This window comes from Phymastichus coffea, unplaced genomic scaffold (genome assembly GCF_024137745.1).
Source record: "Phymastichus coffea isolate CEN01 unplaced genomic scaffold, Cenicafe_Pcof_1.1 PCOF00047, whole genome shotgun sequence".
NCBI classification, from domain to species: domain Eukaryota; kingdom Metazoa; phylum Arthropoda; class Insecta; order Hymenoptera; family Eulophidae; genus Phymastichus; species Phymastichus coffea.
The window spans coordinates 500,396-528,115 of record NW_026706858.1 but is presented as its reverse complement, the minus strand read 5'-3'; the positions used below and the strand labels follow the sequence as shown (position 1 = coordinate 528,115).

Genomic DNA, 27,720 nt, shown 5'->3' with positions numbered 1-27,720 from the left:
GACAATGATAGCGTTTTTATTTTTCGACGCAATTACAAGATTTTCAAGTCTGATAGGAACAACGAGTAGGAAAAATTACCCATTAGATAAGATTTATAAAAGGATAAGCTTGTTCATTCAATAGAGAAATGGAACAGACTAAACTTGAATGAACTAAGAGAACGAGTATCTCAAATTATTGCCGTTATAATTTATCTTAAAAATCAACCGGCAGATGTGAAGTTTAGCTATAATATTTGATAAAAAGACAGAAACACTATGGACTTTTTTTATACTAATACAATAATGATTAGATGTAGCATAAGTTGTAGAACGAAGCAAGAGATTTAGCGACCGAGCCGAAGACAAACGTCTCGCGAAAGCAAAAGAGCAAGTAAGTATGTCGTGGCGCTTGCAGATCTAGACGCGCGCGCATTCAAATGTTCCCGCCGGTCGGCGGACATAAAAGTGTCGACGGATACAGTAGGAGCGCAATCGATTTTAGCGATGCTCCGCACTTGTACCGCGCAAGCCTCGACTACGTGCGCGATAGCACCGCTGGTGTAGTGGTATCATGCAAGATTCCCATTCTTGCGACCCGGGTTCGATTCCCGGGCGGTGCAAGTTTTTTGCACATCTATTGCCAGTCATAAACGAAGTTTCCACTGATGCGCTTTGTCGTTTGCTTCGGTTACGATTGGCGCGATATCGAGCGATAATGGCGCCAGACTAATTTTCAGATTATGTTAAACTCGACCAATCGAAGCTTTGCTGTGGGAATTAATGTTTAACCATATAGTGCTGTAGTAAATTTTTTCAAATATTTAGAAAAATCAATTGCTCTATCGCTCTGTTTCAATTCAATACTCGAGAAATTGAAAAACAAGAAGAAAGCCTTTAAAGATACGTTGTCAATATAATTTGCCAAAAGTCATGGAATCGTTATAGCCCATGCAGCAATCAAGTCGTCATCATCTGCATGCCACGCTGAAAACATTAATCGAGGATCGCCTATGACTTTTCCGCTGCCTGCTTCTTCCGCCACATCGATCTTCTCTGACTCTCTCTTTTGCGTGCGTTCCACGCGAGTTTGGCACTGCATCAATTACTCATAGCTGGACGCAACAATGGCGCAATAATTAACAATTACGCGGCCTGATAATTATATAGCCGTTGCTCCACGCGCTACTGGGTTATCCCTCTCGACCGACGACTGTTCCTCTACGTGTACTCTGTCTGCGTGTATGAATGTTTGTGCGCTTGGCGCGTGAGGTTGCAGTATGCAGTTATGCCGATTAACGAGCTTTATTAACGGACAATCGTCGCATTTTTTCTATTGCGTAACTTGACGATCATTGATTGTTTAATTCTTTCTACGTCATATTCGTAGGTTTCGCTGTTATTTAAAGTATAGTTTTTCATTTGTATTGTCGATGGAAAAATTGATTCAAAAAGACTGGAAAATCAAAGCACGCATCGAAATTGAAGTCTGTAAAAGTTAGTTTCCATATATTTCAAGTTTCAAGAGTTAATTAAAAAACAAATATAATACTTTTTCGAATTGCACGCATTCGTCGGGTTAATAAATCACAGTTTTCGTATGAGTTAGATTATCTGTTGATATCGTTACAGGTTATTTGATTTGAAAGTTTTCAGACGTTTGTTGAACAAATTTGTTTTATTCGAACGTCGAATTCCAAGAAATTTTAACAGACACGCGTCGAGATCGCATACATGTAGTTTTAAAAAAAAACTGTCCGCTACCTATGAAAACGTATCATTTACAATGCATGCAACAAATTGAAAAAAATTCTCGTAAATCATTATGTAAATGATTTTTCGCATCGAAAAGTTAATAAAACAGTGGATAAAAAATACAGACACACATACACCTATAGCAGCTCAGTATACTGTTATTCCGAGAAAAACGGGAAATTTAACAAGCGCGAGACAATGCAAAAGAATGCTTTAAAAATATAACATCCCCATCCCCCTCCACATTATGTATAATTTCAGCGTCAAAACCACAATGGATTCGAGCGGAAATAAAAAGGGACGTGTCGGTGTAAATCCACCGCGAATGCATATGTATTGTTCTGCACACGCGAATTCGGAATATCGTTTGAATTTCAATTGCAGGGGATGCAGGCCGGCCTCGTCATTGATATTCGCGAAATAATTTCGATGCACGCACGCAACTTTTTTTGCTCTACTACTCACCCCCTTTAATTTCTTTTTTCTCGTTACACAATGTCAAAATAGTTTCTTTTTTATCTAATTATTTACAAAGAAAAACCATCCCTCAGAAGCGACACGCGCGCGCTAAAAACTAGATTTATATATATATATATATATATATATATATATATATATATATATATATATATATATATATATATACGAACTACAGTCGTGCATCGATAGAAAACACGGTACGGTTATGCCGCTTTGCATAAATTTGCATGGCCTTGCAATTTTTATGTGCTCGTGCGCGCGCGAACGCCCTTCTGTATAACCCCGCGCGAGAGAGCGACGATCGTTCAGCGCAAGCTTTTAATGGATATTATGCGTGCGAGAGGTGTCACAGCGAGCAACGGGGGTTCGTTGTAGGGGGGTGAAGCCCGGATTCTCTCTCTCTCTCTCTCTCTCTCTCTCTCTCTCTCTCTCTCTCTCTCTCTCTTTTAACGTGACCGACAGATTAGCTTTTTAATAGAGACATTATTCGGTTTTTCAAATTGAAATGTAGCTTTTAAATGGAGGGAACGGGAATATGATGTAACCTACTTTTACGATTATTAATAGTTTGTTCGTAATGAGCATTCCGAGATGATTAATATTAATGTAGATCTCAAGTTAACACTAAGTAAATGTTAACTCTACAAATAAAAGGAAATACTTAAAAAATGATAACCATTCACTGTCAGAGCTTTAATTGCTCTAACCCAATAAAAATTCAAATTCAATCAAGCAAATGAGATTCCTTCTACAGGAAAAAGAACTTCATTCCAGCGCGCAAACAAGCAAGAAGGATAAAAAACGAGAAGGCTGAGAAGAAGAAGAAGAAGAAGAAGAAAACGAAGAAGAAGAAGATCGCATCCTTATTGCGCCAAGTCGGGCGAAGAAAACGCGACGAAGCACAGAGGCAAAAAGGCAAAGTAGGAAGTGATACGCAAAGGCATTCCGAAGTTAAAGTTGCCGCGATCGATCAGAGAGAAAAGCGTCACGCGCCATTTGAATAATCCGTCAATTAGCGCGCAGCCACGCGTGTGTGTCGAGAGGCGATAAAAAAGAAGCAGGCGAGCGGCGGCAGCGGAAAATAGAAAGAAAAAGGGGAGGCAAAGTAGTTGAGAACGTCGGGAATTTAATTAAATGTCGCTTGCGCGAGAGAAAGAGCTCTAATGATTTTCTAGTCGGAGAAGCGTGCTTAGGCGTTTACGAGTCTTATTGAGAGAGCTTTTATGGAAGAACTTGCGATAATCAAGTTTGACGAGGGCGATAATGAATTATCGATCTAGGGCTCCTTTATTTACTTTCGTTGCATCGCGTCTCTGTACATTTATGCAAGAAGATTGAGCGCGCACAACGGAAAAGAGCAGAAAAGCATTTTCCACATCGTAAATCAAAAGCTGGCTTGCCGCGAAGCAACAAAACGATCAGTCACTGCGAAATCTCGCGATAAATAAAACGCACGAAAGGCCCAGGGCAGTGGTTTTTGTCGCGTCCTAATTGCCAGAGGCCGGTGCAAGCGTCAAACAAGACTGCCTCGTCGTACTCATTTGGATCCGCAGCTTTGACGCGTGCCGTGTCATTTGCTCGCACTACCCGTCTGAAATTCACTTCCGCCCTTTCGCTCTTGTTTTTCTCGTTGCTTATTTATTATGCGGCGCTGTCCCAGAGCCCGCGAGTGCCGCGGCTCGCTGGCTTTGGTCGCTTTGGTCGCTTTGGTCGCTTTGGTCTCTTTTGTCGCTCGGCGCGCCACGCGACGCTTTAATTATCCGGTCGCGGACCCGAGCGCGGAGCCGCCACCGCGGATTTGCTCGCACGCGCGACTTGCCACTCAATTCGAGGATGACTGCATCGTGCAATGTCGCGCCGGCTTCTTCCCGCCGTATCGTGAGCAAGCTCGCGGCTATTTTACTTGGGGATGAAAAACGGCTGGTGCAGTGTTCGCGACAATACTCAGCTTAAAAACAGTTTGCGTCGAGTCGAGAGTCTCTTAAGCCCCAGACCAAAAACAATGATGCACTTGCTGATCAGCCGTAAATCAGCACGGAAACCTAAAATACCCGACCCGTTAGAGTGCTGCCTCGGACTCCAGCAGAGCGCCCGAGCGCCTAGCGCAAATCCCCAATCAGCTGCCGCAGTAGTGCAGCAGTAGCACAGGCCAGAACAAGCCCAACTACAGCGCCAGCGTCCGTCAAGCCGCACACCTATTTACTATCGCAACAATAATACCCTTTTCTAAGGAGGCATAATACTGTGCCGGTAGCATTTCCGTAGTACATAAATTTGGCCTTGTAAAAGCTTTAATGCCCATCTCGCGCAACCAGCTAAAACGGTATTTATAGACTGTAACGAGCTTCGCGGCGGTGCGAAATAAATCGAAGAAAGAGACGCTAACACTAACGTGTTAGTGCTCGTGTGATTTATATCCGCACCGAAGAGAGAGAGAGAGAGAGAGAGAGAGCGAGGAAGCATGCAGTGGCCCTTAATGCCCAGGCGATGTGTGCGCCTACGTCAACGCGACCAATACTTGTGCCAAGCTTTCTTTTCCCAGAACAACGCAGACAACCTCTGTTTGACTTTGCGTGCTCTCCTCTTTGGGGGAGAAAGGGGCTCTGAGGGTTTCCGAAGGGCGTGGGAGGCCCTTCACCGAGCGTCCCAGCAAACGCTCGTTCGCGCGACAAGAACAGCGACCGGCTCGAAAGAATCAATAGATTGAATAGATTGTTCCGATGGCGCTGGCGCAAGTAGGCTGCCATCCATCTAGTATCGACAATTCAAAGCGGAGAGTTGCAATGCCTACACGCCAGTCCCAACAGAAGAGAAAGAGAAAAAGAAAGGTCGGAGAGATAGAAAAGCCGAGACTTGGTAAAAGAAGGCATACACAGTGGCTCGATCGAAAACTCAAGACTCGCAGCATACGCATACCAACGAGCTTGCAAAACACGCAGCATACAGAATCAGTAGCCGATCAGGTCGCGCGCTCGCAGCAGCAACAAGTGCCTCTCTCTCCCTCTCTCTCTCTCTCTCTCTCTCTCTTTCTCTCTCTCTCTCTCTCTCTGCGGAAAAGGGCCGCGGTGCGCAGCATCTCTCTTCCCCGGCGAAAAAGATCGCGAGCATACATAGATACCTTCTCTCCCCCCGCCTTCTCGTTCCTGGAATCCGGATGCGATTCCTCTTACGCGCGATTTATGCGCTCGAGAGAGAATATTACACACGTGCGGGAGACGCGCAGCCGCTGATTTATATTACGATTTGGAAGTTGGTTAGATCCCGCGCGCGCATTCGTTCGCGATGCTTCTTTCGATCGTTCGGCCGCTCTACCCAATGGAAAGCTCGCCTTTCTCTCTCCCCCTTTGGCCGCCTACGAAATAAGGGATCCATCAGTCACTGACATGTCAACTGCGCTTTATGCGCGTCCAAACGAGTTCTCCAATCCGAATAACAAGACCCACATTTTTACCTTTCTTTTCTCCTTCGTCTTCTCTCTGTCCGTGTCGTGCGATGGCTTCTCGAGATTCGGCCGAATTTCAAGGCGAATCACCAAAGCCACGGCTACGTGCATTCGGGCTGGCTGATTTGGCTTATTTAAGAGACAGGCCAGTTGCGCTCGCTTTGCGCTATTTCTTCGAATCTTATTTTTCAGACAGTGTAGTCACATCTAATCAAGTCAGCGTTTTACTGCAACATTTTATTGCGAGCAACTATTATACGAAACTTGTGCAACTGTCCAATTTATCGCATTGACCGTAAATATTTTGGTTGTGTTCCACCTGGCGGTATTGTACAAACTTATTCCTGATCATATATTCGTTTTTTCGCTTGTATCTTCTCCACCAAATTTTTCTTATTTTTCTTTACGAAGATAGTCTCGGTAACTATTAATCGTTCGAGAAAATTGCGTACGAAATTTCGTCTTTTTCGATATTAAAGAAACAATCTGAGCGTAGAATCAATAGATGCACACGAAAAGAGGACGATTTTCAAATAATCGTAGTTTAGACAAAATGTAAATACGACAAATCGACGACGCGAACGACCTTCTCGACGGCCGATAATAAAGTTGGATAGAAGCGCGTGGGTAATCTTTGTAGGGCCTCAAGTCCCAGAGTTCTTCAACAGGTAACACAGGTTAGCGGCTTGGCCGTTCTCCTTACAGATAGAGCTACCGTTGCACCGAAAGTAACTCGCTGCCTTACCCGCATCTCTTGTCGTAGCATTTCTTGCCGGGTAGAAAAGACGTTTTACTGTTATCAGCGCGCCAATATTCCTTATTTGATACGGAATCTTCCAATTAAGAAAGTTATTATGCCTCGAATTGCCCTCGAATATCAAAATATAACACTTTCGAATCCACTGACCTTCCCATTGCCATCAAGAACGAGGACAAAAAAAAATGATCCCATTACACCTTCACCTAACCGAGTACCTCCAAAAAATGTAGTCTCGCTCGCATCTGCGGCAAAGCAAGGAGGGAGAATATCCCACAGGCGTTTAGAGTTTCGAATTACGGCGCACAGGTACATACAACACACGCGAGCGAGAGAGCGTCGGCCTGTATGCCCTCAGGGCCTTTCCGCATTAAGCAAGAGAGCGAGAGAGAGAGAGAGAGAGAACCGGTTCTTCTCTCTCATCTTTCTATTTTTCCCTCTGGCATACAGAGTAGAGCCGCCCACGGAGAAAGGTCGAACTCGCGCGAGTGCACTAGCGATTCTCCAACAACTCTTGTCTGGCATATTTCGCGGTTTGTTTACGCCAATTACGCAACGATGTCGCTTCTATTTTCACACTTGCCAGAGAAAGCTTGGCGAGTTTCTCGTTTGTTGAAGCTTATTAGACGCCTGACGTCAAATCGTCTTCCCAATTCTTCCTTCTTTCTAGAAATAACTTGGCCTGCGAGCCTCGAGTGTGCTTGGGAAAACGTCCGCGAGCGATGAAGACAAAATTGAAATCCTTCTACATAAAGATACCGAGACAGAGAGCCCGCCTTAAAAATTCAAAGACAGTCCGCGGAGGAAAAATCCTGAGGGATAATGGGAAAACGTGGACGGAGAGGGGAGCCTCAAAGGCTTTCTCCGCCGCCTTGGCTTAATGGACAAATGGAAGGACCGAGTATGGTTTATATAACTGATGCATGTAGACCAGGCCACGTTGGATGCAGCGCTCGTCAATGACAATCGCACGCAGCAGCCTTTACACGTGGCGCCTTGCAGAAGCATCTTTCTTACTCGAAAAAGGTCAGGCCGCTTTTGTATACCTGCATCGCGTACCGGATCTTTCCATGCTAATTCTCCAAGATTTCGGGAAGGGAAAAGGTCTTTTGTTGGAGGCGCTGATCTTCAGGGCGGACTCATTCCGTTCTCAAGTGCTTCCCGAGGCATTGTTTAAACATTTCTCCTTCCTACTCCTCATCGTTGCTACATTTTTCAAACTGTCAATATTAATAATAATTGGTGAGAAGTAGGTAGTCGAGAGATAAACAGATAAACCAGGACAAAACACACGCGCGAAGATCAGACTTTAGCGAGGCATTTGAATGAGAAGTGAATGTGAACCGGGAGAAAAACTTGATAGCGGCAAGCCTGAGGAAAGCAAGTGGAGTAACGTGCACTTTGCACATATACGGTAAATAGCTAGTTGTCGCCAGAGAGGAGTTTAAAGAGCTAGCGCGCGCAGGTAGGGTGCAACGAGGACGGAGAGAGAGAATTTTCGTGCAGCATCCGCTGAGAATGTCTCCCTCCCCCGCGCCGTCGCCCCCCCCCTCCCTCCGCGCCGCCATCGAGGGACACACGCACGCATACGGACGCGAGGCCCCGCTCGCCGCCGGGCCCGACAATGACGCCCAGTTGAGTGCGGTCTAGCGTGCCCCTCGCGCCTCTCTCGCTGCCTCTCGCGCTCGACAACGAGGGCTATCGAACATACACGTGCCGTAGTCGATTATGCGAGTGAGCTGTAGCAGTCGAAGCGCAGGAGTTGCGAGAACCATGCGCGAGTGCGATCAGCGCTGAAGATCGAGAGCAGCTCGGAGATATGGCCACCTTGGGCCTCTCCAAGGTCTTCATCTTGGACAAGTACTTCACCGAGCTGCAAAAGTTCTGGGAGACCGAGAAGAAGCTGCAAGGTACGCCTAACCTGTCCAGACTCGCCGACTGTACTCTTCTTTCTCTGGCCGTCAGGCAGGTTTTACTACCTGCCCAGCAGAGAGAGAGAGAGAGAGAGAGAGAGAGAGCGCGGCTCCTTTCGAGGCATCGTTGGAATTCGAAGGAGGTTTCCTTTTCGTCCTCCCTCTTCCTCCTCTTCTTCTCCTTCTTCTTCTTCTGCTTCTGCTTCTTCTTCTTCTTATTTCTCTTCCTCTTTTTCTTCTTCATGCCAGACGGATCTCGCTGAGTGCGATTATTTATAGTTCTGTTGATCGACCGAGGCTGCAAGTGTGATGGCTTTTCGAGCAGGTGACGCGCGTCCGCGAGGCAAGTGCATACGCGCTGCGTTTCGCCCGTACGAGGAATGCAGCGAGATGCGAGTTTTTGCGCTATTGCGACCAAGTTATGCTCCAACGAGTACCGTATGGAGCAATATTCACAAAAAAATAAGACACCGAGTGGGTAAGGCAGAGATCGACAAATCGGTACGTACGCGCAGATCCTTATCTCGACCTCGAATGAACCGAGCAAACAAATCCTGCACGTAATGCCGTTGGCTTTTCCAGAAGCAAAACTGGCGAGCTCTGAAAAAAAGCGACGCGCAGAAGAGCAGTAACGTGAAAAACAGTAGGGCGAGGGATATTATACTTTGCCGCTGAAATCGATCCGTGAAATCGTCGTTAAGCCTTTTACCTTCCGTATTTCTGTGCATCGTTACCTCTTACTCCAGGCTTGCTTGTTTCGCTCTTGTTTTTCCTTTCCACACACAGTCTACGTTTGCTTTTCAACTCCTCTGTATCTTCGCCTTTTTTCTAGATCCTTGCTGATGGAATACAGGCTTACGGTTTTTTGTTGTAGAAAGTTTCATTTCATGCTAAATGTATAGGAACGCTGCTAGACAGAAAGAGAGAGAGAGAGAGAGAGAGAGAGAGAGAGAGAGAGAGAGAGAGAGCAGGTACGGGGAATTGTAAAAAAGTAGATGAAAGGAGGTTATTTTTCAATTCTTGTTGTTTCTGCGTTTCTGCATACGCGAAAAATAAAAAAACCAGTACTAGAGTTTTAAATGTTTTTGCGTAGACGCGTCAAGCGTGCTACTGATTTTTCATTGGACAGCTATTCCGGCAGCATTCTTTTTTTCAACTACAAACTGCTTTATCTACTTTAAATTCATAATATTCGTTGGCTATGAGATCGCATGGAAAGCCAAAATAGTGATAGGCAAGACGATGCGCCCGCGCGCAAACCAATCAATCTCGGCAGGTAAACAGATCCAAAAAGGATGCGCGCTAAAATTGCATACTAAACTCGCGAGATGCAGGGCACGCAAAGCAGGACGCCTCGCTAGCTCGCGCAGACGCGCGGGCGCGCAAAATCGAATTATACGCGAGGCAGCCAGCAAATTTGGCGGAATCCTTGGGATCGGCGTTCAAAGTTATTCGCCCACAAAAGGTGCGCGCCCTCTCGCGTAGAAGGCAAGCCGAGCTATTGCGGCTGGGATGAATTCCGCGCGCGCAAAACGAGTCTAAAGCCGCGTCCTTTGTCGCGTGATTGATGACTCGTTGGAAAAACTGTTTTGCCGATTTATCTTCTCCGAAGATATCGAGGCACGCCGCCTTTTTGCCGTTTTTGCGAGGATTTTTCGGCGCCGATCAACAGCACCGGCCTGCCATCCGGCATTATATGGAACAGCCAGTTGGTGTGCCACTTTGCTCTGCCTAATCAATTTCTGCGCGCCTTGACCATCCATCAAATGTTTCATAGATAAGCGTCGCTCGCAGCCGTTCATCTCTCGCTCCGGTCGACGCGTACTGCTGATCCACTTCGGTCAATCATGCTTCGGATAATCTTCTAATTCGACAAGTGCTTCGATGGCTTTTCCTTCTGTCTCTCTGCACGATTAAGAACAAGTCACACTTGATTTGCTTCCTTAAATCTTTCTTTCGCTCTTTCTTTGTTTTGGCTTAAAAACCTCTTGGAAATCGGTCCACGAGACGCGCAGTCGAATGAAAACTTGTTGTTACATAAATCTCGCGACTGTCGAAACTCCGTACAACGAACGGGAGGGTGTTGGGGTGGAAATAGAAAATAATTGCTACTTCTTTTTTACGGGCAAGAAAAAACAGTCTATAGGCCTTAAAATATTTAATCTACCCGGAGCACGTAGTCGATTTATCGAAGTGCTTTGAGCTTTATCGCCTCGTGGCGCTAAAATCGAGAATCTTGTAAAGCATCGCGAGAACAACTTTGAGGAGCGCAAGCTCGAGTTTTAGATACTTTTCTCAGGTCCAGCGGCGTCCAAGTCGAGTAAACACTTTCACAAGGCTGTTATTACGCGGCGCAAAGTTCTTTGATGAGGCGCCATTTGATTCGGGCGATCAACTGCCCCGAGTTATTGATACTGGGAAAGCCTCGGCCTCTTTTTTATTAAATTCGACGATAAATATATTTGATTTACGTTATAGATTTACGCGCGACGATAAACGTCCGTGTATTAAAATTCAATAACCACTCGCGCTTTATTACTCTGGCATTACTGCGAATAATATTCGCTACGCGACTTCGTTATTATGATTTGTATTCTACGTTGACGAATTAATCATCCGTGGAATCCATCCATACTTGGATTAACAAATGAAAACTTGACGAATTATTGCAACTTAATTTAAGCAAGAACAGTTAGGTAAATTTGTGGCAAAGCTGCATAAGTTTAAAGGTTCGCTTGCGAGGGTAATTCAATTAAAAATTCATGTGAATGGGACTAAAGGAAAGAAAACATCGTTGAAAAAATGTTTGGATGGGCGTCGAATGTAAAACATCCAATGCTTTTCTTCTTTCCCGATGTTGTCGTTGAACATTATATAATTATCAGAGAAAGATCTGCTGCCGCTGCAGACGTACCAAACGAGGCAATAGCACGGGCTATAAAGTAAAAGCTCGCGAGACGGTTTAGTCAGCTTGAGGCGTATAAAGCAGCTTTATTTAACTTTGCGTACTTTGTTTTTTAGCAGCCTTTTTTTAACTAGCAGTTGCTTAATCAATCGCAAGCGTGCCAAATGTGCAGCGTTGACAAGTCAAAGCAGATCGACGATCTGTAAATGCCGCATCTAGCTGCTCCGAAGAATGACAGTAGCGTTACAGGCGGCTGACGCACTCCAAATTACAGCCCGACCGCGCGGCTATTTCTACGCAGCGATCGAATTCGATAGGATCGAGAATGATAAAAAAAGCGGCCCCCCGTAGAAAACAGAACTACTCGGCGCCGCGCGCATACATCTTGCCCAGGTATACGAGAGAGCCGCGGCCATTCTCAGGCACTCGACGCGTGCGGTCAGGGACAGAGAGATTCCTCGGCGTTGCTGTGCTGCCATGCTGTGCCTGCTCGATCTTTTTGGTGCTCGCGTAATGGCTTGTCGATTCTATTGAAAACTGGTGCCTTTTCCTTCGAAAAACTGATTAGCCGTCCATCGTCAAGTTATTCCTTGCCAAAAATGAGCATTGCTACGTCGTCGCTGAAAATTGGCGTAAAGCTAGAGACAAGCGGCAACGCGGGCCAGACGTCAACAACAATGCACAAGTCCTGAGCGTGAAAGGGGCTAACTTATGTACGACGAGCTTGCTGGCAGCATCTCTCTCTCTCTCTCTCTCTCTTTCTCTCTACGGAGGTGAGCGGGTACACGAGTACTCACACACATACACACACACATAGCCGTCGAATTTCTATATACGTAGTGTGCAACGGGGCAATGGCCTTCTTCTTCGAGACGTAGAAGCGAAACAGCTCTTAACCAATAGACGGATTTTCAGATTATTGTAGTCGATGAGATATTGAATCTTGCTCACTTTTATTCTAGAAGTATTGACGAACTTTTAAAATATTGACGCTCGCCAATTGATTATTGGCCTTTGGCGATTCCTTCGGCGAGTCCACTGGCTTGTTCGAACGATCTGGCATGTTGCGCATGTGGTACAGCATGCGACCAAGGGAAATTGTGAATTTTTCGTCTAGACCGCAACTTACGAGCCGCATGTGCAGTACTGTTGCTCTTGTATGTGCGCGTAGCGAGGAGGACGACGACGAATACGAGAAAACGGGACTCGCGCGCAACAGCTCTCGGGGAATAGGCGAAAGAATATGAAAGAGAGGAATATGGAATTTAGATTAAATTGCCCGAAACTCGCCACTTTTTTTCCAGGCTATTTCCTCCCATGCGCGCTGCTCTCCTTATTTCGATGTCCGTTTCGAATTTTGCCGCAGCGATGGACTAATGTTCCGGCTACTTAAAGATTTGGAATTTGCAAGGTCGTCGCTGGTTTGGACAAAGCACGCAAACTTAGCAATTGCGGCGTCTGTAGAGCAGCTGTGCGTCTTAGCCACACGGCTAAGCATCCTTCTCGGCGAAGCCTATCGAAGAAAAATTACAGGGAGCGAACGGCGTCTCAACGGATTAGCATATTCATGCGCTCGTAATGCAGATCCCTCCGTTTGCGCACACGGGCGCCTGTAGCCAGAGAGAATTTAGGCGAGCGCGAGCTCTACTTTTGAATTGCCGCGCGTGAATCACTTCCGAGGAGTAATTATACGACAGACGCGTGTAGCAGGGCGTGCTTTCTGCGAATCGTCAGAGGCGACCGTTCGACGCGTAGAAGCCACGGGACTGCTTGCCATTCGTTAATTATCTTTGCGTCTCGGTTATTATTAATAAAACTCCGCCGAGGATATTAGCGTCTGAGCTTTGATTTATCGAGCTGCGTGCGTCTGTGTACGCCTGGCGTGTTTCGGCTTCATTAATATTGCCAGATTATTGAGCCCGAAGCGTGGGTCGACTTGGCTTCCTCGCAACGGCTAATGAATTCGTAATATCCAGATTAGCGTCTTATGTTGATACGTACGCCGAGCCAAGAGATTATATACATCGAAGATGCCACTAACGGCGATCGGTTGGCGCGCGATTTCACGGCTCTCGGCTAGCTTGCCGAACGTCGGAATGCCGAGCGAAAGAAAACGAACCTCGAGCCACAGACGAAGAAAGGGGAACGAATGCAAGATAAGGGATCGCCCCTAAGGTCGTCCCTTTTGTGTTTTACACGCTATGATCGCGTGTCCTCGCGGCACTCGAACGATTAAACGATTGCCGTGAGAAGAACCACATCCTGCCGATTGTTCCGTCGCACACGAGCCGCCGTGCTCGCCGTCGGGCTCTTCGCTTAAGGATCACATCGCTGAGCACACGGAAATTCGCAACGCCAACACCTGTTTTTCGCGCGCGCGCGCGCGCGCGACTTTACAGGTGTCGAGAGCTCAGCTGCAGCCACGCGATTGCTTCATCCCAATCGATATAGGCTTAAGTATGTATCGAAGCGAACGGCGCCGACCAGGAGATCATTGAACTCGAGTGTACTTTGCACGCTGCTAAGCCTATAGACCAGCTCGCTTTCTCGACGATTGTTGTTTCGACGTGTATACGTACGCCACGGCGAGACCTCACTCGTTAGCTTTCAGATCGAGCGTATTGCCGGATTTACCAGGCTATCGGCCAACTACATTTTTATTTTCGCATAAGCTCGCTTTTCCAGCGATCCACATTAATATGCGCGCTTTACGCTTTCTCACTTTTTAAGCTACCGAATATTACATTGTCAAACATAGCATTTCAGTCAATTCGATAAATTGATCATTTTCTAGTGTAATTTTCGAAATACTACGATTCCAATCAATGTCATCCATAAAAAATTGAATAGCTCTGGTTTAGTGCACTGCACATTTGAACGATGGATGGAGCTTTCACACAAATCGAAATTGATTTTTTAGAAGATAAATTCTGCTTGTCGCGTCAATTTTTCAGAAATTGACGAATCAATCAGTTACTTATTGGAGCTAATCTCACAGTACGTACACGTCCGTGGCGATATTATTTAATTTCCTCGAAAGTCTGTTAATTGCCATAAAGAAAACGGCAACACTTAAGCGATGACAAATGCACCTGATCGGCGGCATCCTTACAGTGGCTGCCTCTCCAAAATAATTTCTCACTCTCGGCAACGGAACGAACAAAAGAGAAACTGCTGCCGATGTAGGTGTGCGCGCGTGCGCAAGACTACAAACACACGCACAGGCGGACGCCTGCACACGGAGAGGTAAAAAACCAGTTTGGTCTACCTGCCCCAGCCACCCGCGTGTGAGACTTGCAGCAGCCCCCTACAAGAGAACCTGTTCAGCGTTAGCGACAGCAACATTCTTGCGCGTATGATTGCTGGCTGCTGCTGCTGCTGCTGCTGCTGCTGCTGCTACTACTACTACTACCGAGCCTTCTGTTTTCTTATGTCCGATGATTATCGCTCGTGTGTATTGTTTTGATGTGCTTCCGTGAGTGCAGTCTAGTCTTGTTTTTCAGGTATTTCTTTGAAATTCGCCATCCGTAATCGCGCAACTTCGAAGACGCTACTCGCACAACTCAATTGGCACTGAACTCGTCAATAAGGCTCAGGAAGGTTGTGCGACCGACGCCGCGAATAATGGACAATGTAATCAACTGTTGTACGAATGTCAAGCAGTAAAACGATCTGATTTCAGGGTGGAATTTTATTATCGGGCTGCCCGCTACGGATAAGCGACGGCAAGCCAATTTTCTGGAAAGTCGCTCAACACGCGATCTAGTGTATCTCTCTCTTTCCTCTTCCTTCCTTTTTTTCTTTATTCTCTCTTCCCCTTCTGCTTTTCTCCTCTTCTCTTCTCTCTCCTTTTTTTCTTTTTCGCAGCGATCCAAATAGGCTTCGACATCTTGAGCGAAATAGAGAGTACGAGTATGTTTTTATCACAAGAAAGCACACAAGCGTGCGACTATTGTTTCTAATCAGCGGCTTGAGGCACGTGCTAGCTACGGAAATCGTGGGAAACGCCCTCGAGGCCTTTCGAGACTCTATATCGAGGCTGTATCTGCGCGATGCCATCACGCGCGTGTATACAGAACCTAAGTAATCTCGCCACTCGAATAGCCCAGATTTACGTTCAATTATAATGCTAGCGCCGACACTCGCGGTTGTGAGCTGCATATTGAGTGTGATATCTGCATGTGTATAGATGAGATGCCCATGTTTATGGATGTTTCAAAGAACGAAAGTGTAGTTGTCTGGGTCGGCATTGTTTATCGGGATGCGGATACGTAATCGCTTGTCTTGCCTTTCCGTCAGTCTATCCATTGAACAAAGTTTTCCCTTCGTTCAAGTGAAGCAGACAAACGGTAATTTTTATTAGGGCTCTGTGCGTCATTTAAAAGGTTTCGATATGATTGCTTAGCACGTCAAACTCGCAGCTCATTTGCCATTATACGCTTTTCCTTGCCTACAACAAGATCAGGCTGCACTCCAATCAGATAAAGCGCAATATTCATTAGTGCGAGAAACGAAACGAACATTGCTCGCATAAGTAGATGAACGGAGAAAAAGCCCTCCTCGTAAATTCGTCCGAGTCCGCAAGAGTTTTCCCTCCGGCTAATCTCGAAGGATTTTGCAATTCGAAACTCTGACTCGGCTCTTTTTTCATCAATCCCAAGCGTGAGCGAGCGAGCCAACCGATGCACTGTGCTGTTTGGCGTCTTTTGGATCCCGTTAATCCGAGATACAATCCTCAAAGAAAGAGGGAGAAGCCTAGAGAGAGAGAGAGAGAGAGATCCTTGAAAACGGCTCTTACTACAAGGACTGACGGAGAAAGACTGACAGAGAGAGAGAGAGAGAGAGAGAGAGAGAGAGAGAGAGAGAGAGAGAGAGAGAGAGAGAGAGAGAGAGAGAGAGAGAGAGAGAGAGAGAAAAAGCTTTTTCTACGGCTCGTATAAATTTTCATTTATTTACTCGGCCAGCTAGGTTCTCTCTGTTTTTTCTTCTCTCTCACTTCCGCTGGCGGAGATTGTCATTTCCAAATGAGTTTCTTTTGTTCGATTGAGATCAGTTGTTAAAAGTCTATTATTTGATACACTGCATTGATTAGACTGCAATTCGTGACTGACGAGTGTATTCGTTGCAGATGCGTCGTCGTCGAACGAGGCGGTACATCTGCAGCAGCGTCTTCGCAGCCTGAGCACCGAGCTGGTGACGCTACGCAATAGGTTGCACGTCGGCCAACAGCCGCAACAGCAGTCGTCATCGTCATCGCCAGCGCCAAGTGCTGGCAACAGTAACGTGAAATACGAGAAATCGCCGACGGCACCTGCCGTCCCTCCGCGCACCACTCTGCCACCACAGCACGCATCTTCCACGGCTTCTTCTTCAGCGGCTGCGCACACTCTCACTGCCTCGGCTCTTGTGCATCAACAGCAACATCCTGTAGCTAACAGCGCGATTAATGGGTCCAGTAGTCACCTCATGGCTGGTGAGTCCACTGGAAAGAAGCTTAGGCAGATGACAAGTCATTTAGTACACTTATACGAATGAGAATTAAGTACTGTTAACTGTTGCTAGCTTCTTACTTTTATTCCAATATATTAGTTTTATAAGCTAATATATCCGTAGCTCGAACAAGCCCTATGACAATACTGTGTGGGGATTCCGCCTGCAACACATTTATCTTTTTATCCGTCATTTATAAGAAAACATATTCGATACGATAAGCTCATGCATAATTTATTTAGTCGTTAGATTAGCTTGGCGAGATAAGCGCCTTGAGCCAAACGATCACTGATCCGGCAGCATTCTTTTTTTTTCTCGTGACATTTTCTACGACAAAACAAACGTGATAGATTACGGAGTGCTGCTTTCATCGATAAATCAGCTCAAGAATCCAAGATTGCCACAACCTTTATAATAGAAAAATGTCATTTTGTCACGCAGATCTGGAGCCAGCGAAACGTCACCGTAGTCTACCCGACGACAACATAGTCTCGTGCGTAACGGCACTGGGTAGCGTGCGACAACCGGCTGTCATCGCCGACATTAAGAAACAGTCACAGCAGCAGCAGCAGCAACAGCAGCAGCAGCAGCAGCAGCACAGTCAACAGCTAAGAAATGGAATACCAACGATGCTGGCTAAAGCTGCACCTTTGCCACCGATTCCCGGCACTGTCAATACTACCACTTTGGAGGACTTGATTCACTTGCCTGGACCGTTTACGGAAGATGCTGTGCTCAAGTGCTTGCAAGCTCGATTTTGCACCAATCAGTATCACGTGAGTTGTTGGCAATTATTTTCATTTGGAGAGATATTGCACGTCAATCGAAGCTTTATATCCGCGGTCCTAATATTTCTCTATAGAGTCAAAAAGAGAGCCGCTTTACAAGTTGGTATTTTTAGAGTTCGACTATTTTTATTACAGGCCTTCCAGCAGTTGGTTATTGCCTTTATTGCCTGACTGCTTTGCTGTGCAATCTAAATAATTATAAAGTCCAAATTGTCAATTCATATTAACATGAAAATTTTCATCTAAAAACTATCACCGAATCCTTCCATCAAAATAGCTTTTAAAATATATCCTCCAAAGGTAAATAATCGATATCCCATGGCAAAAAATAAGCTATCTATTCATCTGACCCGGCGGTGAAACCCATTCTCCTCGGCACACTGTTTACTTTCCATGCATCTCTCTTGTCCGGCCGGCTTCATCTTTTTGGTGACCGCGCGCGCTCGCGTCCCATAGCATCGCGTTCTCGCTCGTTTTCTCTCTTCTCTGCCTTCCTGCTCATCCTTTTTCTCCTCCCACAGTGGAATGCAATCGGAGCAAAGCGATGCTCCGTGGGCTGAACCGGTGTGCTGTGCTTTTCTGCGCTCTCTGTGTGCGGGAGATATACGACATGCTGGGGGCTTCCATGCTGAATGATTCGCTATGTTGAAACTTGCAGATGTATTTAAAATTTTTCGAAAATTATTGGCATTTAATGTTGACTGCTCGTTAGTGAGATTTTCGAAAAGATCGTTTTTTACATAGCTTTTTTCAAACAACTAAAGATTTCATCGCACAGGACAAGCCCCAAGCAGGATCCAACTAGAGAATCGGGTGGGGGGGGGGGGGGGGGAGGCAAGATAGCGTCAGCATCTCAAGAGGAGCCATAACGCGCGTTAATGCAAACTATTACCTGCTTGCTTAGATGCAAAACAAAATTTTCTAAACAAATCCGCTATTTTATATACCTTAGACGATTTCCCTTTCATATCTCGTTCTTTTATTCGAAGGTGGCTTTCACTTGGAGCTTGTTTACAGCGTAAAACGGCAAGCTGGTCTTTGATCTTGCAAGAGCTCGTAAAGATATACAATGGAGCCTGTCCCGTGAAAATAATACTCTTCGTTTTATTCTCTCTCTCTCTCTCTCTCTCTCTCTCTCTCTCTCTCTCTCTCTCTCTCTTTCGAAACGAGGCGGAGTCGCTTCAACGATCCACGGACGAGAATTTGAGAACACACGTACACTGGTGCGCACCCGCGCGTGCATACACACACACACAGACACATACACCTGTTACGTGCCTCAGGTGTCGCGCGTGCAACTTTATCGTGATTCACTCTCGTGTGAATGGCACGGATAAGTAATGTAATTTTTTCTATGTTTTTACAGACGAACGTTGGTTCGATATTGGTATGCCTGAACCCCTACACGAATGTGGGAAACCCGCTTACCTTGACCAGCACGAGGGCTATGCCGCTTACGTCTCATCTTAATAGGGTTGTACAGGAGGCGGTGAGGCAACAATCCGAGACTGGATATCCCCAGGCTATTATACTTTCTGGTGAGTCTCATCGCGACTACACTTTTATTGTTATTTTTCTGCTTCGAGAATTATATTATAGAATTGTATTTTGAGCTTTGAAAAACTGTCATTTTTTAAAGCTATTTAATTTTGATGAAAGTACGATAGGAAAAATCCAATAAAATTTTTTGCCGTTGAATTCCATTTCCCGTGCAGGATCAATAAAATAGAATTCCAATATTTACTGCGGAAATTATATTTCCGGGAATGAAGCAGCGCCATTCTCAGTTTAAACAATTTAACGGATATCAATATTATTTTGCTGACAATCAATCCCTTACGATGCACGTTATGGAGCACACAAATGCATGAATAATTTATCCGACTACTTACTAAAGCGCAATCTCGTGCATCGTTTTATTAACGATGCAGAAAAGCAAATATTTCGGATGCATTTCATACGATGTTTTAATTGAAACAGGGACGAGCGGTAGCGGCAAGACATACGCGTCAATGTTACTACTGCGTCAGTTATTCGACGTCGCCGGTGGTGGGCCTGAAACCGATGCCTTCAAACACCTTGCCGCGGCGTTCACTGTGCTACGGTCGCTTGGCTCTGCTAAAACTGCCACCAACTCGGAGAGCTCGAGAATCGTAAGTAAAGAATATTTTCAAGAGCGACAATGAAAGCAATGACTGAATTTTTTCTATTTGTCCAAATCAGGGTCACTTTATCGAGGTACAAGTGACGGACGGCGCGTTGTACAGAACCAAAATCCACTGTTATTTTTTGGACCAGACGAGAGTCATTCGACCATTACCAAATGAGAAAAATTATCACATTTTTTATCAGATGCTCGCCGGTCTGTCGCACGAGGAGAGAGTAAGGCTGAATCTCGAAGGATACAACGTGAAGAACTTGAAGTACCTGCAGTACGGGGATACGAGGCAGGACGAGGCGGAGGATGCGATGAGGTTTCAAGCCTGGAAGGCTTGCTTAGGTACAGCTTTTTTCAATTTTTCCATCTTGCGGCAGATGTGCACTTGACGGCGATGTGCGTTTTGCGAATCGCAGGTGTCCTGGGTATCCCATTTCTCGATGTAGTACGCGTGCTGGCAGCTGTACTGATTCTCGGCAATGTCAACTTTGCCGACGGCCTGACCGTTGAAGTGAGTGTCAACGGTGATAATGAGCTCGCTTCTGTTGCGGCGCTGCTCGGTGTCACAAAGTCTGCATTACTGCGGGGTCTCACCTCGAGGACGCACAATGCTAGAGGTCAGCTCGTGAGATCTGTCTGCGATGCCAACATGGTCAGTACTTTTGCAAGTAAATCTCAGCTGTCAGTTGGAAATAAGATGATTTATTCGCCGACAGTCGAATATGACGAGAGATTCGCTGGCAAAAGCGTTGTATTGTCGAACTGTGGCCACGATCGTCAGACGAGCGAACAGTTTGAAGAGGCTTGGCTCAACACTCGGCACACTGTCGTCGGACTCTAACGAATCAGTGCACAATCAAGCTGAGGTTGCCAGCCAGCATGCCTCGACGATTGGCAGTGGCGCAGGTACTTCTCACTTTTGAGTTAACTAATCTTTGACAATTCTTCCGAGAACAATTCAATTGCTGTATTGATCCATACTGGAGTTGGATCTTATTCTCTTATTCGCGTGCTGAACAGTAGAAAGGTAGTAATTGCAAAGCAACTCAAGTACAAACCAATAGATTTCGTTACTTCTCAATTGCATTTTAAGCGAGTCCAATTACCTTCGGAATTCGACTGAGCCTTTTCATTCGAAAGGACTTTTTCACCGAAAGTTAACCATTTCAATTTTCCTCGATGAACGCCAATTGACGTACGACTTGATTGGAGCAACGTAAAAGAGAAAAGCAATATTGCATAGGTGGCACCGGCTCGCGCAGCATGACAGCGCTGAACAACGCAGTCCGTCACGCGACGGACGGTTTCATCGGGATCCTCGATATGTTCGGCTTCGAGGATCCCAAGCCGTCGCAACTGGAGCACCTGTGCATCAATCTGTGCGCCGAGACGATGCAGCACTTCTACAACACCCACATATTCAAGAGCTCGATCGAGAGCTGCCGCGACGAGGGCATCAGGTGCGACGTCGAAGTCGATTACGTCGATAACGTGCCTTGCATCGACCTCATCTCCTCGCTGGTACGCCAATCTCACCTTCCGTTCTCTCTCTCTCTCTCTCTCTCTCTCTCTCTCTCTCTCTCTTCGTCACTCCGTTCCTTCGATTGCGATTGATGTTCCTTGCACTCTTTAGCGAACGGGTTTGTTGAGTATGTTGGATGTCGAGTGTTCGATCAGAGGTACAGCTGAGAATTACGCGTCAAAGGTCAAAGTTCAGCACAAGCATAATCCACGATTATTCGAGACGAGAATGATGGATTGTCGTTCGTTTGGAATACAACACTTCGCAGGTCGTGTAGTCTACGACGCTTCCGACTTTCTTGGTAAGATGCGGGCTACAAGCAAAAACACAATCGAGACGACGCTTTAAAAATCTCTCTCTCTCTCTCTCTCTGTTTCTCTGTTTCTCTCTTTCTTCAGACACGAATAAAGATGTAGTGCCGGATGACCTAGTGGCAGTTTTCTACAAACACACGTGCAACTTTGGCTTCGCAACTCATCTCTTTGGTAGCGAGCTGAAGGCACTTTACGCGAGTGACACAGTGCCGAGGGGCGTCAGTTTTCGCATCTCTCCTACTTCTCATACCGACTTGTAAGTGTTATATCAAGTGTCGCCGAGCTGCGAATTTCAGGCGCGCTCTCGAGAAATGTTTCACGGTCGATGGATATGTGCCGCACCTCGAAAGATGAAACGCATATTTCCGTGGGCTGAGTTCCATCGCGACACGAGTTTCATTGAATTCACTTGGCGATGCAATTATCGTCGTTCTGATTGTCACAGGTTGAACGGAGACGAGCCAATCTCGACTTTGACTCAGGATTTTCACACTCGCCTGGACAATCTTCTTCGCACTCTGGTCCACGCGCGTCCGCATTTCGTGCGCTGCGTGCGCAGCAACGCCACCGAGACGCCGATGCAGTTCGACCGCAACGTGGCCATGCGTCAAATTCGCTCTCTGCAAGTCTTGGAAACAGTGAACCTCATGGCGGGCGGTTACCCTCACCGCATGCGCTTCAAAGCCTTCAACTCGAGGTACAGGCTGATCGCGCCGTTCAAGCAGCTGAGGCGCAGCGAGGAGCAGGCGATCGAGGACACGAAGCTCATTCTGCAGAACGCCCAGCAGCTCAAGAGCAGCTTCAACGCGAGCACCAGTTGGGCGCTGGGCAAGAGGCACATTTTCTTGAGCGAGGGCATCAGGCAGCAGCTCGAGAATTTGAGGTCGGACATAAGGAGCCGCGCGGCTACCGACATACAGGTGACATACAGGGGATCGCTCTGCTGGGGGCGAGCGCGCAATCGCGGCGACAGCCTTGAAAGAACTTGATACGACGTGCGCAGGCGAGCTGGCGGGGCTGGCGAATACGACGAAGATGGACGCTGCGCCGCTCGAAGCGCAGTCTCGTGAGATCGAGCCTGAGCCCGAAGCAACTGACGACGAGCGTGCAGCAACCGTCGCCGGCGAATGCGCCGATCGGATCGCTGGGTACGCTGCAGAGGAGCGTCGCGAGCAATGGGAGTAGCGCGAGGCCGAGGCCTCAACCGATCGCGGGCACACCGCCGCCGGATCCCTCGGAAAAGTGCGCCGACCCCAAGATGATTCAGCAGACCTGCACGCTTTTCGGGCTCGATCTCGTGTGTAATTTTTCGTCCGTTTGCCGTGCACGCTGGCGTCGGCGCTCACCTTGGAATTTGGTTTTAGGAACGACCACCGCCGCTCCCACCGAGCAGGTCCTACACCGTCACGGGAAATACAAAATTGGGCTACCCGCAGACGAGAGTGATGAAAACTCCATTCCCCGGTAAGCCAATAGTAATAGCCTACAATCGCCATCGACGGCAATTCGTTCATTGAATATATATTGAGTAAATACAATTATCCCGATTGGAGGCAGTTTGATTAATCTAGTTGCTCGTACCGTTCAATTGATTGGAGTGTATCGCAAACACGTGTCATTGCTTCGCTTTCAGTGCAAATAATACGAATAAACAGTGGGCTCGTGGGCTCGTGGGCTCGTGGAACTCGCAGTAGCTCTGAGTACTTTGAAATCAATGGATATTTCACGGCGGTCGCACTTTTCATTTTCAGAAGAGGGCGAGGGCGAAGTTGTGCTGCTCAAAGGCGAGACAGTCTTGGTAATCGGAGCCTCTCAACGCCGTGGTCATCTGCTAGTCGAGCACAACGGCACCACACTTCACGTGCCTTATCAGTTCATGGAATTGAAGCCATGCAACATCAACGTCTAAATTCTAACGATCCACTATTCGTTAGTTCGTTTCTGCATATCGCGGCGCCGAATCTCGTTTCCATCGTTGGTAAAACCTCGCCCACCCCCTCTCCCCCCGCCACCCAGTGCACAGAAGGCAACTTACCAAAGATCGAAATAAATAGCGCTAGTTTGTATCGTCGAACGCAGCTTGGTCGTCGAGGCCGTCGAGACAAAGGGCACCCCCTCGACGCCCAAGTTTGCGCCAGCGCGCGCTGCCGTTAATATTGCCATAGTCTCGCGTGGCTTTCTGCCCGCGAAGCGTCATCATAAAAGATATATGGTGTCGTTGTCTTCCATTTTACTTGTTAGTCTTACGAGATGATCAGTTAGCGTCCTGTTAGTGCTCGTTACGTAGTCTTATATTATACACGGCAGTGTACTTGATGCAACATCAACGCACAGCGCACAGTCGATTTCGTGCCACGCACTTTGCCGGAAGAAAAGAAAATGGACGCTCTCCCGAAGCCCTTTTAACGGAAGAAAGCAAAGCAAAGTAATTTTAAGTATCGAAACATCAGTATTCACACGTAAGCGAGCGTTTCACATTGAATTCTTAGTGCCAATTCCGATTCGTTAAGGAAGAAGAAGATGAAAAAGGAAACGACGCGAAATCCACATGGGGATATACATACATATAATTTCTGTATACGTATATACATATATAAAATATAAATGATATTATAAGGTATAAGTTATATCTGTGCAATGCAGCGCTTGGCGCCTAATCTGCCGCGCGACGAGCTTGTTGTTACAATTGATCGACTACTGCCGCTGCCAGTGCTGCCGGCATTAGCCTCGGCGCTGCTACCCTCTTGTACATAATTCCAGGCTATGATCGTATCCGGTTTATTCGCTCTGCGTAGCCGTGTGGCGTACTATCCAACGCCAATGTCTCTGTTTCAAATAAAGACTACACTTAGTGCTGCGTGCTGAACGCACAGTCAACTGATTCCTGTCGCTCGAATGATTTGAAAAGAGCTGGCTGCCGAGTCGCTATCTAACTTTCCCGAAGAGGAAAGCAGGCGCGATCTGTAAACTCGCACGAATAGCCCAGCTCGCGAATGGAGAAAAATCTCGGGGCACTAAATGCCGTACTCCTCTTATCTCTGGCTCGCGGCTTCAAGAATATTCGCACGCGCAAGGGCTACGCCCGGCGTAAAACTTTGAATTAGCCCGGGGCTCTTCGCCCTCCTTCTACCGCCTTCCTTTCCCTTGTTCTTTCTGGCCTTTTACATCGGCAAGCCTTTCGGCGTCTCGTCTCTCTACGACTCGAGTGGCATTTCGAGTAGGCAGCGCGCCTAACCTTAGCAGCACTCCGCTTTCGTCCGGCAAGCAAACAACAAAGAAGATGCATTTCTGATTTTTCCGCGCTCAGCGATCACCGAAAACCCTGCAGCACCTCGCTTTTTTTCAATTACTAATCCAACACACTTCCTCTGAGCCAATGCAATTCTAAAACATAGTTAATTGCTCCCTCGATTCTTGGACTTTTACTGACACTGCAGATAAACCAAGCGTAGTGAACTATTCGTTTGTAATTTGAAATATCCGTGGAATCGCGCGGGCGAGAATCCAAGCCAGCGAGACGTAAAAGGTAGCGGTAGCAGCGGCAGCAGCGGCAACAGCGGCAGTAGCAGCAGTGCGAGTTTGGGAAGGCAGACGAAGAAGAAAAGTCACGGGTGATAAAATCGTCGCGATTGCGCTGCCGAGGAAGAGGGAGGGAGTCGACGGAATGCGGAATGTTGGCGTTATATTCGCTCGCGGTTGAAACATTTTCAATTTACATCGGTAAAGAGGCTACGTCGCCGGAATAAAAGGCGAAAAGGGAAAGAGCGAGCGCGCGGGTGGCCTGCTAGATCGAGACGCGCGCCGAAAGCTAAGGAACGCGCCATTCGATTGAAATGCTCGCTGCGCCGGTAGTTCGTCTCTCCCTTCGTACCCGACATCGCACAGACAAAAGGACGCTTGCTGGAATAGGGATTCGCGCGGGGGCTGCCGCCGCTGCTGTTGCCCCGAGGATTATCAAGAAATTGAAGGTCTGTCGCGCGATCGCGAGAGACCGAGAGAGTCACTGGCGTCGGCGCCGATGCGCTCGGCCGTCCGCGTTTTTCCAAAAAGCCTGCCGCGGAACCTGGAACTGGCCTTTCAACGAGGCAAAACCAGCGCAAAAGGAAAGGGAGAAGAGAGGACGCGTCAAAATTGAAGCGCGAAAGATATTCCGAAGTGCTTGCCACGCCGCGGACATTTATTACTTGTGTGTCTCGCTTGCATTCGATATTTCGTTGTGGCGCGCGCGGAAGACAAATGCGAGACGCGCGGAAAAGCTCGGCACACGTGCACGTTTCACGCGCAGCCGCTCCAAGTGCTACACGAATGCGAATGTCAAACTGTGCGTCGATCGTTTAAAACTTTCATTGGCTCTCTCGGCGCGCTGCACACACACGACCTCTTCTTCGAATAGAGGCATATAGCCGGGCATCCGTTCCGCGTGAGCTTTGCAGCGGCGCGGTAGCAAAAAGCTCGCGCGCTCTCGGCCGAGTTTAGCCTATTGGAATTCATGAGCGGCCGACTATGAAAGCCCAAGTGGACTTTGATGCTGTTGCGAGTCGGCTTTCAAGAATCGCTTTAACGAGACGATTGCGGAATCGCTTTCTTCGCAAGCGGACGTTCCGCAGCAACACGGCCGACCAATGAACAAGCCTGAGCATAACCGTTCGTTACTGCTGATCGCCGGTAATCGGCAACTAACGCGGACGAAGCAATCGAGGTGTGCGCACACGTACCGGTAACCCCGACAAATGAAAATTCACAGTGCGCCCGGGCAAATAACGGCGCCGAGATCGTTAATTACCTTTTATTTTCAGTCTGTCATTGTCGAATTATTCATTTTTCATTTAGCCGGCCAGCGCAAATTCTGCCGAGCATAAATTCAATAATGCACGTCCAAGTAATAATGTCCGAGCATTATTGTCGAGTTACGCTGCAACGCCGAGTAAGAAGAAAAAATCGAGCACTATATAATGACGCATTAATCCTCGCGGAATTGACGGCGCCTCGTAAATAAGTTCAATTCCATTGCTTTCGTTTCGCGCGAGCGGTAATTGCAATTTATCGTGCTGCTCGTTTGTCGCGCGCAAACAATGAGAAAGCCCTCGCGCGCACATTCTTCGGATTGTAATAATTATTGCAAAGGCTGCGATGGTCGAGAGTTCAAGCGGCCCACCTGCGCTGGACCTTTGTCGCCAGGCGGATTTTTCTCTTCTTTTTACGCGACCAGCCATACCTGTACTTTTACGATCCTCGCAGTTCAGCCATTAAAGCCTCGACAGAAGGACCGTTAAGTCTACCGACCTTTCAGTGGGATGAAGTTATTTCGCCGCTGCTGCTCAAGCGATCAAATTTCATGAATATATCGATTTCTCGTGTGGCTCCATCACATTGTAACAGCGAATAATCATCTCTTATCTTTCCAACTGAATTTTATCAAAGCCAGCTAACTTTTATACGAGTCACGACGGCCCTTCCTCCGATCCATCCTCCCCTTTTTCAATATTTGTAATTTATACCCACCGTATCTGTGGGTGTGTATTTTCGTTTGTCATTTTCCCCGTTCTACATTATTACAAATACATCTCTATGTTTTATTTCGTGGACTGAATGACACAAGGACAAGGTAAAAGCAAGCTCTTCTCCGACTATCACGGAACAGCAACGGCATGCTCTGTTGTGCTCTATTATTCACACTACTGTTCGCTTCACATCGTCGTGAGACGTTTTGCTAATTATTTATAAAACGGATCGACTATTTGCACACTAATATGTCGATTCGGCCACAGTGATCCACTGCGCAATGGCAATCGTTTGCTCGCCACGTGCTAATAAAATCTGTGACTGCGATCTATAAGCCTCTTCGCGAAGTCTCGTGTAATTCAATGGCGTGTATTCGACTTTTTTCGATCGATTGTTTTGATGGCTCACGCCAGACCGCAAACATAATCCATTCGTTTCGTGGAATAAAGAGATCGTTTGTCCACATCGGCTCTGTCGACAGAAATTCAAAAGTGAATTGCTTTCCGAATGGCGGCCACCATGGTTTTCGGATCCAATGGCATACTGTGCGTTTACGAGTTTATCCATTGTCAATCGGTCACAGGCATTTTCACAATGGCGCTAGGATTCCAGCGTTGTTATTGAATCGTTGCGGAAGTGCGTCGCACAATTATCTAAGGTTGATGAAAAAGTAATGTACTCTTGCCAGATAGAGTTTTGAGAAAAGTGCCCATGG

The 27,720-nt window shown here is 47.0% G+C and overlaps 1 protein-coding gene and 1 non-coding gene across 2 annotated transcripts; both read left to right on the top strand.

The window, feature by feature from the left end:
• Positions 1–531: 531 nt before the first annotated feature.
• On the top strand, positions 532–602 carry Trnag-ccc (transfer RNA glycine (anticodon CCC)). The gene has a single exon. It is a non-coding gene; the product is annotated as a tRNA-Gly (tRNA).
• Positions 603–8,232: 7,630 nt separating this feature from the next.
• On the top strand, positions 8,233–25,576 carry LOC131664978 (unconventional myosin-IXb). The gene is made up of 15 exons (XM_058936520.1): positions 8,233–8,323; positions 16,360–16,704; positions 17,163–17,497; positions 18,876–19,047; positions 19,490–19,662; positions 19,733–20,009; positions 20,084–20,319; positions 20,384–20,573; positions 20,911–21,188; positions 21,301–21,490; positions 21,588–21,759; positions 21,949–22,423; positions 22,507–22,800; positions 22,868–22,967; positions 23,255–25,576. The coding sequence occupies exons 1-15, from the start codon at positions 8,233–8,235 to the stop codon at positions 23,410–23,412; spliced, it is 3,486 nt and encodes a 1,161-aa protein (XP_058792503.1). The 3' UTR covers positions 23,413–25,576.
• The last annotated feature ends 2,144 nt before the right edge of the window (positions 25,577–27,720 follow it).

Bases quoted from the DNA above. Each gene is read 5' to 3' on its own strand.
- LOC131664978 (XM_058936520.1), top strand. From the start codon at position 8,233: ATGGCCACCTTGGGCCTCTCCAAGGTCTTCATCTTGGACAAGTACTTC. The intron at 21,760-21,948 runs GTAAGTGTTATA...TGATTGTCACAG, and splicing joins CCTACTTCTCATACCGACTT to GTTGAACGGAGACGAGCCAA. The intron at 22,424-22,506 runs GTGACATACAGG...CGACGTGCGCAG, and splicing joins GCGCGGCTACCGACATACAG to GCGAGCTGGCGGGGCTGGCG.